The sequence below is a fragment of the Pelophylax lessonae genome (assembly GCF_965119305.1).
Source record: "Pelophylax lessonae genome assembly, chromosome: 7".
In the NCBI taxonomy this organism is placed as follows: Eukaryota; Metazoa; Chordata; class Amphibia; order Anura; family Ranidae; genus Pelophylax; species Pelophylax lessonae.
This window is the reverse complement of record NC_138774.1, coordinates 279,061,024-279,073,692: the sequence shown is the minus strand read 5'-3', so window position 1 is coordinate 279,073,692 and position 12,669 is coordinate 279,061,024. Positions and strand designations below refer to the sequence as shown.

The 12,669-nt window shown below is 45.5% G+C and overlaps 1 protein-coding gene across 2 annotated transcripts in view; it reads left to right on the top strand.

Annotated features, from left to right (window-relative positions):
* Positions 1-12,669, top strand: part of FIBCD1 (fibrinogen C domain containing 1) — a 503,247-nt gene that overhangs the window by 454,947 nt on the left and 35,631 nt on the right. For both annotated transcript variants that reach the window (XM_082263080.1, XM_082263081.1), the window contains exon 6: positions 5,545-5,641. In XM_082263080.1, coding sequence (XP_082119206.1) covers positions 5,545-5,641 — 97 coding nt within the window. The remainder of the gene's footprint in view (positions 1-5,544; positions 5,642-12,669) is intronic.

Genomic DNA, 12,669 nt, shown 5'->3' with positions numbered 1-12,669 from the left:
TGGAGACATGGCGGCAGAGAGGCACGGTAAGTAGGCAGGCACACTGGAACGGAGATGCGGTGAGTATCGGGTCACAGGATGAGAAGAAACCGTTAATGCCGGGAGAGAGGAGCTCACGCACGTCTGCTCACATGAAGCTTCAGGCCACGCCCCCTTATCTCAGATTGTTACCTGTATAAAAGACACCTGTCCACTGAAGCAATCAATCAGATTCCAATCTCTGCACCATGGCCAAGAGCTGTCCAAGGATGTCTGGGACAAGATTGTAGACCTACACAAGGCTGGAATGGGCTACAAGACCATCGCCAAGCAAGGCTGGAATGGGCTACAAGACCATCGCCAAGCAAGGCTGGAATGGGCTACAAGACCATCGCCAAGCAGCTTGGTGAGAGAGTGACAACAGTGGGTGCGATTATTTGTAAATGGAAGGAACACAAAATAACTGTCACTCTCCCTCAGTCTGGGACTCCATGCAAGATCTGACCTCATGGAGTTTCTATGATCATGAGAACAGTGAGGAATCCGCCCATAACTACACGGGAGAATCTTGTCAATGATCTTAAAGGAAGCTGGGACCTGTCCACCGAAGCAATCAATCAGATTCCAATGTCTCCACCATGGCCAAGACCAAAGAGCTGTCCAAGGATATCTGGGACAAGATTGTAGACCTGCACAAGGCTGGAATGGGCTACAAGACCATCGCCAAGCAGCTTGGTGAGAGGGTGACAACAGTGGGTGTGATTTTTCGCAAATCGAAAAAACACAAAATAACTGTCAATCTCCCTCGGTCTGGGGATCCATGCCAGAGCTCACCTTCAGGAGTTTCAATAATCATGAGAACGGTGAGAAATCAGCCCAGAACTACACGGGAGAATCTTGTCAATGATCTCAAGGCAGGTGGGACCATAGTCACCGAGAAAAAAAATTGGTAACACACTACGCCCTAAAGGACTGAAGTTCTGCAGCGCCCGCAAGGTCACCCTGCTCAAGAAAGCACATGTACAGGCCCATATAAAGTTTGCTAATGAAAATCTGAATGATTCAGAGGAGAACTGGGTGAAAGTGTGGTCAGATGAGACCAAAATTGAGCTCTTTGGCATCAACTCAACTCGCCGTGTTTGGAGGAGGAGGAGGAATTCTGCCTATGACCCAAAGAACACCATCAAATATGAAGATGGAAACATTATGCTTTGGGTATGTTTTTAGGGGACAGGACACCTTCACCGCATCAAAGGGACGATGGACGGGGCCATGTACCATCAATCTTGCGTGAGAACCTCCTTCCCTCAGCCAGGGCATTGAATATGGGTCGTGGATGGGTATTCCAGCATGACAATGACCCAAAACACACAGCCAAGGCAAAAAAGGAGTGGCTCAAGAAGAAGAACATTAAGGACCTGGAGTGGCCTAGCCAGTCCCCAAACCCATAGAAAATATGTAAAGGGAGCTGAAGTTTGAGTTACCTAAGGTCAGCCTGGAAACCTTCAAGACTTGGCGAGGATCTGCAAGTGGGACAAAATCCCTCCTGAGATGTGTGCAAACCTGGTGGCCAACTACAAGAAATGTCTGACCTCTGTGCTTCCATACAAGGGTTTCTCCACCAAGTACTAAGTCATGTTTTAGGAAGGGGTCAAATACTTATTTTATTCATTAAAATGCAAAAAAATGTAAACCTTTTTTGAAATGTGTTTTTCTGGATATTTTTGCTGTTTTTCTGTCTCTCACTGGTAAAATAATCCTACCATTAAAATTATAGACTGATCATTTCTTTGTCAGCAGGCAAACGTACAAAATCAGCAGGGGCTCACATACTTTTTTTCCCCTCACTGTATATACACATTTTAATTCATTTTAATTTCGATCCATCTATGGCCAGCTTAACCAATTCTGGACCGGAAGGATTTGCCCCCCTTAATGACCAGGCCATTTTTTGCGATTCGGCACTGCGTTACTTTGACAATTGCGCGGTCATCCGATGCTATACCTAAATAAAATTGCTGTCCTTTTTTTCCCAGAAATAGAGCTGGTGGTATTTGATCACCTGTGCGATTTTTATTTTTTGCACTATAAACAAAAAAAGAGCAACAATTCTGAAAAAAAATATATATTTTTCACATTCGGCTATATAACATTCCCAAAAAATAAATAAATAAAAATCACATTTTTTCATCCTTTTAGACCAATTTGTGTTCTGCTACATATTTTTGTTAAAACAAAAACAACAAAAAACGCAATAAGCGTATTTTGATTGGTTTGCGCAAAAGCTATTACGTCTACAAACTAGGGGTAAGATTTATATCCTTTTTATTTTTTATTTATTTTTTACTAGTAATGGCAGCGATCAGCGATTTTTAGCGGGACTGCGACATTGCGGCGCACAGATCGGACCCCTAACTGACATTTTTTACACTTTTGGGGGGGACCAGTGACATTACTACAGTAATCAGTGCTAAAATATGCACTGTTACTGTACTAATGACACTGGCAGGGAAGGGGTTGACTCAGGGGGCGATCAAATGGTTAAGTGTGAGCCTAGAGCAGTCATGGCGAACCTTGGCACCCCAAATGTTTTGGAACTACATTTCCCATGATGCTCAGCTACACTGCAGAGTGCATGACCATCATGGGAAATGTAGTTCCAAAACATCTGGACTGCTAAGGTTCGCCATCACCGGCCTAGGGGGTGTTTCCTAACTATGAGGGGGATGAGCTTGTGGAACCAACACAGAGACATGACATTTTTGACACTTTTGGGGGGAACCAGTGACATTACTACAGTAATCAGTGCTAAAAATATGCACTGTCACTGTACTAATGACACTGGTAGGGAAGGGCTTAAACTAGTGGGTGATCAAAGGGTTAAATGTGAGCCTAGGGGGTGTTTTCAAACTGTATGGGGGAGGGACTTGTGAAATGACCACAGAGACCTGCAATCCTATATAGAAGGATCACAGGCGCTCTATGATAATTTCAGAGAGAAGAACGGTCGGCTGTGTTTACAACAGCTGACCGTCGTTCTTTCTCAGCAGGGAGCGATCGCGGGTGCCCGGCGGCAATCACGGCCGCCAGTCCCGTGTGTCAGCATCCCCACTGCCTAGTGGGGGAGGGAGCGCACTGCCGGCGAGGCACGCTTGCCCCCCAGCACCAAGTGCGCGACCGACATAGGGCTACGTCGGTTCGCCCAGGAGGACCAGCCTGCCGCAGTAAATGTGCGGCCAGCGGCCCGGAAGCTGTTAAAAATAACCCTTTTCTTCTATTAGATTGGAGTGCTTTCTGAAGAAGGGCAATTATATATTGGTTCATAACGAAACAGGAAATGGTTACGAATAATCTTTGTGTTTCTGTTGTTGCTAGTGAAAAGCTTTGATTGCTTTTTGCTGTTCATGCAATGCTTTTAAAAGTGCACCTGTCATTTTGTAACAGAGAGAATACAGCAAAGTGGAAAGGTAGATGTTGATCCTGCTTTTATATTTTTCCCTGCAAACCTGTAATTTTAAAGCTTATGTGAAGTCACTAAATATAGAGCACGCTGTGGTATCTAAAAAGCATTCCAATGTGTCAACTCAAGCCCATCCACAGAAAGCATGGCTTTACCGTATATTAGATTTTTATTCAGTGGTCAGTACAGGGTCTCTGCCCATCAATCTGCTGGAGGGCAGGGGTATGGCAACACTCGCTTACCTGTAGATACAAGATAAAAAATTGAGTTTATTACTGCCAGATCAGTTAGTAAATGGGTAAATAGAAGGAGTTGATACATGGATTTGCAGAGGGAACTCAGTGAAGGGGAGAAGAAGCAAAGTTGCATAGGTCAGGAAGCAGTCTGGGGGAGAGAAGTGGGAAGCCCAGCTACATAAAGCGCATAAAAAACTGCACTGGGACAAGAGAACAAGCAGCTATGGAACCGATGTAACAGTAAATTCTTCACCCCATGGGAATGCAGCTGATCAGCACAAGTCCATCCATAGAAAGCATGGCTTTACCGTATATTTGATTTTTATTCAGTGGTCAGCACAGGGTCTCTGCCCATCAGTCTGCTGGAGGGCAGGGGTATGGCTACACTCACTTACCTCTTACCTGTAGATACAAGATAAAAAAAATGAGTTTACTACTGCCAGATCAGTTAGTAAATGGGTAAATAGGAGTTGATACATGGATTTGCAGAGGGAACTGACAGTAAAGGGGAGAAGAAGCAAAGTTGCATAGGTCAGGAAGCAGTCTGGGGGAAGCCCAGCTACATAAAGCACATTAAACTGCACTGGGACAAGATAGCAGGCAGCTATGGAACTGGTGTAACAGTAAATTCTTCACCCTATGGGAATGCAGCTGATCAGCTGTGACTGTGTCAGGAAGACAGAGCAATGGGGGAAGAGAGATGAAGAAAATATACAGGCTGGGACAAGAAGTATAGGAAGAACTGCAGGGAGAGAAACAAAGTTACAGAGATAAACTCAGGAGCAGAGCTAACATTGGAGCCAGGGCTGGGAGAGGGGGGCCCTCACAGGGAGAGGGGTTAGTGAGGGACAACTATCTCTTTCTCAGCAGATAAAATCTGGCAGCAGGGAGAGGGGGAAAGATCAGCTTTCAGCTGCTGGAGGAATATTTCTGTAAATGTTGTTCATTACTAATCCCCCTCCCTGTGTGGCCCCCCTGTGTGCTCGGGCCCCTTACAAGAGGACCGATGGTCCCCCCTAGCAGCAGCCCTGCTCGTATCTGCATGGATGTCGCACCACTTCCTTAAACTAAATCTCTTTAAAGCCAAGCTGATAATATTCCCAGATAGAAAGGTGTAGCGCACTAACACAAACACATAAGTTGTTTTAAAAGAGTCCATATAACTGGGTGTCCAAGACGACAATCACAGGTGACATAGCTGTCACTTAAAGGTGCAGTAAAATAAATCCATTGTGAATCACTGCCACCACCAGAAAGATTGGACACTCAACAGATGGCGTTGCGACCATTACAGTAGAAAAAAAAGCCTCAATCATACATAGCCAAGGATCATTCAGGATGTCAAAACCAAAGGCAAACCTCCACTGAATCAACGCAAATGTATCCAACTAGGAATGAAGTAGCTCAGCTGGAGCCCAAAAGTAAGAAACACCGGAAAACGCATGTAACGCACGCGGTGACCACATCCATTAGGACAAAACACGTCAGGGCCATGCGGTCAGACATTCCCATAGACACACTCCTAAACCTTGTGGACAGCTTTCCCAGATGAATGAAGCTGTTATAGCTGCAAAGGGTGGGCCAACCTAATATTGAACCCTACAGATTAAGACTGGGAAGCTATTAAAGTTCATGTGCGTGTAAAGGCAGGCGTCCCAATACTTTTGACAATATAGTGTATATCATCCTGGCAATACTAGGAGGGCCTGTGGGACAATCACTGGTAGCTAGATGTAGATAGGTTGTAGTGGGACTTAAATCAGGGCAGGACCAATCCCCAGAGCAACACATGCGATGCCCCCTACAGCCAAGTAATCTTTAAAATTTGGACCTTAAAAGCCATGTAACCTGCCTATACTTTGGTTTTAGGTTTTCCAGAGAAGGGACGATGGCTCTGTGAATTTTTTCCGTGGATGGGAACAGTACAGAGACGGATTTGGAAAGCTGACAGGAGAACATTGGCTGGGTAAGTGATTTTTTTTTTCTTGCTTTACCTAAAATGCACAACATAACTTTAAAGAGTTTATTTATAAAAAAAAAAAAAAATGGGCAGAGCTTTTCAATTTGTACATTTGTTTTGTGTGAATCAGTGGCATAAACCAATGTTAACAGGCTATTTTCTCTTCAGGTTCAATGTTACTTAATTATACAGAATAGCGAAAATCAAGAAAATACCACATTTTGGCCACTAGATGGAGCTTATGATCATAGGTAATGTAACGGATCAACTGGCACCCGACTGGGGTACCTCCGTTGACGGATGCTCCTAGTGCTTACCGAGGGCTCCAAGCACTTCACCAGACACCATAACCACCGCAGACCCCACGAACCTCAGCAGCTTGGTTGGGGTCTCACCTACCCTGGACCTACGACAAGGCTCCAGGTTCCAGTGGGTGAACCTGTCTTTCCCCAGAGTGAAGCAGGAACAGGAACAAGCTCTTACAGGAGCTTAGTGATTAAGGGAGTATGAAGAGCATAGCAACCCCTTGTAGCAGATTCCCCCAATAAGAGACAGGACTCTAGATTGAAGGTATGAACTGTTTATTGAACCTACTCATACACATTATATACACTATCAGGTCAGCTGAGTGATTACATCATCATATGCAGATGGAATTGTATACAGAAACAGAATTAACCTGAACTAATTATCTAGCCATTTGGACAGAACAAGGTGAGATCATTAACATTTAACAATGGGACAGGCAGACTTAACACAATCCACATCGCACCTCAAAACAGACAATAGGACAAGGCCAATCACAGTCTGTCTGTGTCCTACATCAAAGTACATAGAGTATCCATCTAAATATTGCTATGATTATTTAGGTGTCACAGATTTCATGGCAACAGGCTATAGGTCTCACAGTGTAAAGTGGAATTAAATCTTCATATTTCTTGAGAGATATTGTTGATAAATATTACTCTCCCATTTGAAGTTATCCAAACCATTTTCTTTGTGTCCCTTAAGTATCTGTCTTTCACTCCCAGTGACAGTGAGTATCGTCACAGGTAATAAATGCTTATTTACTATAATCGTCAGCTTTAGGGACCATAATGCAGTATTTGTCCCTATTCACTGCATTCTGTATGAAGAGTTACATTTAGTCTGGAGAGAAAATAGCATAATGGCGTTCAATTTTGCCACCATTCACACACAACAGATGTACTCAAAGATTTACAAGATAAATAGCCCTGCAAAAGTATTTTAAAGCGATTGCTGTCGCATAATGCATATGTGTGGTGGCAAAGAGGGTAGGCTTATGCGCTCACGTTTGGATGGGTACAGCGTGGTGTGTCGGTTATAATACAGACACAGTCCAGGTCCAATTAGTAGAACTTGTAAAGGTAAAACAGTTCACAACAAACCAGGTGGGAGAAGGCCCAACTGGGAACACTCACGTATGCCAACAGCATGTTTGAATCCACTTACTGTTGACTGACTCTCTACCTCTGCTGGTAGTCTGTTCTAAGCATCAACTTCTCTTTTGGTAAAATAATACTTTCTAAAATTAGTTTTGAACTTCCCTCCTGCTGGTTTGAGGTCATGTCCCCGTGAATGGCACCTAAAATCCCAGTGCAGTTTTGCTGCAGTAAATTGCGCTGTGATTGCGGCAGCCTGCATCGCGGCACCCAACAGTAGCCCCTGAACTTTTTGTGGGTGACAAGCTTCACACTTTGTGGGTTGTCGCGATTGCAGCATGATTTATTGTGCAGAAGAACAGCCCCCCAATTTTAGGTGGGGAATGGCATCTCAAATGTTCGTTCTGCGATTTCGCGAGCAGAATCGCGGCAAACCTGCCCACAATTCAAAACGCTGAGGTGTGAATGCAGCATAAAAGTTTGTTTTCCCTCTCACTTTCTACCTTCATGGAGAAATAGTCCCCATGGCAAACAGCAACGTTAAATATGTCCAGTGATAGCAGTAAAAACATAACATCGTTCCAACCCTTCGGTCTGACGAAAGAGCTAAGAGGCTACGAAACATGTTGCCGCCCCATGTGTGACATCATCATGGCTAGATGCCGGTTGGTCACATTTCCGGCTTGCGTTCCAGCCTGGTCACAGCTGGCCATTGCACACAGTTGCACCGTTCTCTTCTCCTGTGACAGTCTAATCTCCACACTGTGCTGACATTTCTGGACTTCCCATCTCGGGGCTTAAGCCTCGTACACACGTACCGATTGTTGGCTGACCGATCGGCCGACTTTTGTCCAGTGTTGTTGTGTTGGTTGAAATGTGCTCTAGACTGCACACAAATTTTTTCGGCCAACAACAACCAACTTCAGAAGTGATGTCACGTGATGGTTTACTTTCCGTGTGTTTTTTCTTCTCTGAGCATGCCCAGTCTTGCTCATCAGATTTTTGTCTGCCGAAATCTGCACTGACTGACGAACAATCGGCCATTCTGTTGACGGCCAACAAAAATTTTATAGCATGCACACCAGATTTTGTTCGGCCGAAAAGTCGCAGTCGGTTGTCGGAAGCATCATACTAACAAGCCGACCATCGGCCGATCGGATGTTGGCCGAAAATTTACGGCCAACAATCGGTGCGTGTGTACGAGGCATTACTCTACTCATCGAGTCTTAGAGCTGCCCACCCACAAGGCTAATACCATACACAGGCAAACATTTGTCAGCTCACTAGGATTCAGCAGGAAATGGACCCCGATACATCTGTAGGATCCACGAGATTGTCATCTGCCACATGCGGAGGGGGACAATGAACTTTGCTAGCCCAATCTCCATCCACACTGTGCTGACATCTCTGGACTTCCCATCTCGGGGCTTACTCCACTCCTGGAGTCTCAGAGCTGCCCACCCACAAGGCTAATACCATACATAGGCAAGCATTTGTCAGCTCACTAGGATTTAGCAGGAAGCGAACCCCAATACATCTATAGGAACCATGGGATTGTCATATGGCACATCCAGAGGAGGACAATGAACTTTGGTAGCCCAATCTCCACACTGTGTGAGTGAACTCTATTTTATTACATGTGTTTTAGGAATAAACAGATACACTTAGAAGGCTGTGCTTCTTGTTTTTTTTTTATTGTTCCAACCATTCCCTGCTATAAAACTGCCCGAAAGGGGCCACTGAACACAGACAGGTTCTCTCTGAATAGAACAGCCACCAGTCACCCAAGCGCACCAACAATTAAAGTTCAGTCTAAGGGATGGGTTTTTAGGATTTATTGCTCAAAAAAACTTTACCGGGGGAGGGGTTTAGGGCAGTGATGGCAAACCTTGGCACCCCAGATGTTTTGAAATTACATTTCCCATGATTCTCATGCATTCTGCAGTGTAGTTGAGCATCATGGGAAATGTAGTTCCAAAACATCTAGGGTGCTAAGGTTTGCCATCACTGGGTTTAGGGTAATGGGATATTTCCAAACAACCAGCAGCAACAGCAAATGAAATAGCTTCCCTCTAGTTTAATGTCAGCTTCTCTGGAGGTAGCTGGGGATATAACTATATCTAAGGTTTCACAGCTGTAGCCCACGGAGCAGTCCTTAGCAACCAGTTCTCTTACATCTCTATGCAACTGTCAATCCCCAGTAAGATCCCGACACACAGTGTCCTAGGAGCTGTAATCCACCCAATTTCCACAGGTAGATCCTCAAAGAGGGAGAGGAAAAAGTCCTCTTCCAGACCTGGACTCTAAAAATGTTTTCTTCAGCAGGTATCCCCTTTTTTTTAGCTGTCCTCCTTGGCCCCTTAGTGCACCAAATGCTGAGGCCCAAACAGTGATGTCTTTGTGATCTTTCTGCTAGGGGCAGCAACCCCAAGAGTACTAGAAGCCTGACTGACAAAGAACAATCTGCTCAGGGCTCCAACACATTTATCACCTCCCCAGCCACCATCCGGGTGCCCCTTCACATGGATTGGGCAGGATATGAAATTTATTCAGCTTATCATTTAAAACTTCCACCTTATGCTCTGGAAGCATCTTCCAGAGGAAGGGGGAAGCAATTAAGATCTTAGCCTACAAATCCTGAGCAGACCAAACAATCAACCACTCCACTCACCACAGTGGAGAGAATAACTAAATTTACCTAACAGCCTAACTGGGAGGGCGCTACACCAGGATTCAGTCAATACACAAATGATTAGCTAACGAGGAAGATCCAGGAAAATGTAACCAAATTTATCTTTTCACTGAATTAAATAATTTTATCTATCATCAATTGCTTGCTCCTCATGGTCTACCAAGTGGTTGGCCAACATTATGAGGCTACCTTATATGTGGGTGGCTTATAAAGTGACACTGAATTCTCGTATTCTGGAATTCTATTCCAGTATGTAATCTTAATCAGACGGTGACTGTAGCCATGAAATTAGGAGACGCTTGCTTCTTGGGAGGAAAGCAATGGCAAACCTAGAGAACATTATAAAAAGCAGAGACATTGCCCTACCGAAAAAGTGCCACATAGTCAAAGCTATGGTATTCCCAGAAGTAACCTATGGCTGTGAAAGTTGGAACATAAGGAAGGCTGAACGCCAAAGAATTGACACTTTTGAACTATGGTGTTGGAGAAGACTCTTGAAAGTCTCCCTTGTGTAGCATTACCCCCTTGGGGGTTGCTGTTAAGTGTATGTTCTTCTGCACTGCTTTGATAAACCGCCAGTGTTCAGCCGAGCTGACATCAAAAAGACAGTGAGAAAAACAGGTTGTAACAACACCAATGATATTAATAAACACAATCTCTCTTAGAATATGCACATAGATCTCTTGAATAACTATATATTATCACTATGAAGCACTCAGGATCAAGAGGAACCCTGGGCCGGTCTATACCACCTGTATCCTTATGAGAGATAGGGTGATCTAGATACCAGTAACGCGTCCCCTTTAAGAAACAATAGTATAATAATGTCCTACTCGCAAGGCCTTGCTAAAGTCTTCACCAGGCAGTTGGTGCTCATGAAATGAACAAATTTCAAATAGTTTATAGCAAGCAATGCAGAATAGTTGATTATAATCCTAAGTGATCTGGTGGCAGATTCAACTGCAAAAGGTCTGTGTTCAGTGTAACTAGAACTGTAATAATTGTGGTCTGAACTCTGAGCAGGTACCCTCTCACCAAATCCTGATGTCCATCAATGAGGGTTCTAGGGAAACAGGCGATGACAATCCTCCACGCTCTGTGGCCTCGAGATGGCTGCGCTCTGCTGTCTCAGGGTGTCCTGCTAATTCCACCCGATCAGCAATGCTGCAAGGATGTTTGCAATGCTGCAATGAACATCCGTTCCACCAGGGCTGAGTCTGCAGGCAGATGGGGTGGTGTGCAGTAGGCTGCAGTCTGCTATCTCGCTCTCTGTACGGCAGACTGATGTGCACACGATGGGTTCCAGGAAGCAAGAGGCCCCAAGCCTGTTTAACCAATCCCTTTATAGCCTCTCCCAAGATGCTCTGCTGCACCAAAGCTTGCTGGGAAAGATAGTTCTTAATCCAGCCGCATAGTCATAGCTTTACAGAAGACTAAAATTCCCACAATGCCGTTCTTTTTCTCGTTTTTTTTTTTTTTGACAAAGCATAAATGAGCAAGGTAAAGTTAAAAGCTATTTGGCTCCTGTGAACATCTGCACCAGATGTTGCACTCTCCAGCTTTAGTAAATCAACCCCAGTAAGAAGAGTCATTAAGTAGTGGATGCACATGGATTATATTTGGAGAATAAGGAAATTGTTTAGTGTCACTTTATTTTCCAAAAGCAGGGTGACGAAGTTAAACACTGCAGTCATTTTCAAATATTATTCCCCTCAACCTGTACAATATGCACTCTTGCAATCCTTGGCTACATTTGTTCCAGTGTTGCCAACCATCCCTAAATTTACAGGCACTTTTCTCCTGTCCGTAAACTTCCATGGACAGGAGAAAATTGCCAAAAAATCCCCATGGCAGCAACTCTGAACTGCACAGGTAGATGTCCGGAGCCAGCTGATTAGAGAACTGCCAGCCTCGGCCTTGGATCCAGCAGCGGATGTGGCTTATATTCACATACCCCACTGCAAATGTTGAGGCCAAGCTTGCCAATTCACTAATCGGGTAGTCCTGGAACTAGTCATGTGCAGTTCAGAATCGCTGGCAAAGTATTTTAAAAAGTGTTTTCCTACCAGGTGCTTGCAAAGCGGCCAGGAAGGAATGTGTAAGTTGGCACTCTGGAGGAAGATTAAAGGGGACACTCTAGAGGAGGAGGAGGTGGAGGTAAGGGGACACTCTAGAGGAGGTGGAGGTAAGGGGACACTCTAGAGGAGGAGGAGGTGGAGGTAAGGGGACACTCTAGAGGAGGAGAAGGTGGAGGTAAGGGGACACTCTAGAGGAGGAGGAGGTGGAGGTAAGGGGACACTCTAGAGGAGGAGGAGGTGGAGGTAAGGGGACACTCTAGAGGAGGAGGAGGTGGAGGTAAGGGGACACTCTAGAGGAGGAGGAGGTGGAGGTAAGGGGACACTCTAGAGGAGGAGGAGGTGGAGGTAAGGGGACACTCTAGAGGAGGAGGAGGTGGAGGTAAGGGGACACTCTAGAGGAGGAGGAGGGGGAGGTAAGGGGACACTCTAGAGGAGGAGGGGGAGGTAAGGGGACACTCTGGAGAGGGAGGTAAGGGGACACTCTGGAGAGGGAGGTAAGGGGACACTCTGGAGAGGGAGGTAAGGGGACACTCTGGAGAGGGAGGTAAGGGGACACTCTGGAGAGGGAGGTAAGGGGACACTCTGGAGAGGGAGGTAAGGGGACACTCTGGAGAGGGAGGTAAGGGGACACTCTGGAGAGGGAGGTAAGGGGACACTCTGGGGGAGGAGGTAAGGGGACACTCTGGGGGAGGAGGTAAGGGGACACTCTGGGGGAGGAGGTAAGGGGACACTCTGGGGGAGGAGGTAAGGGGACACTCTGGGGGAGGAGGAGGTGGAGGTAAGGGGACACTCTAGAGGAGGTGGAGGTAAGGGGACACTCTAGAGGAGGAGGAGGTGGAGGTAAGGGGACACTCTAGAGGA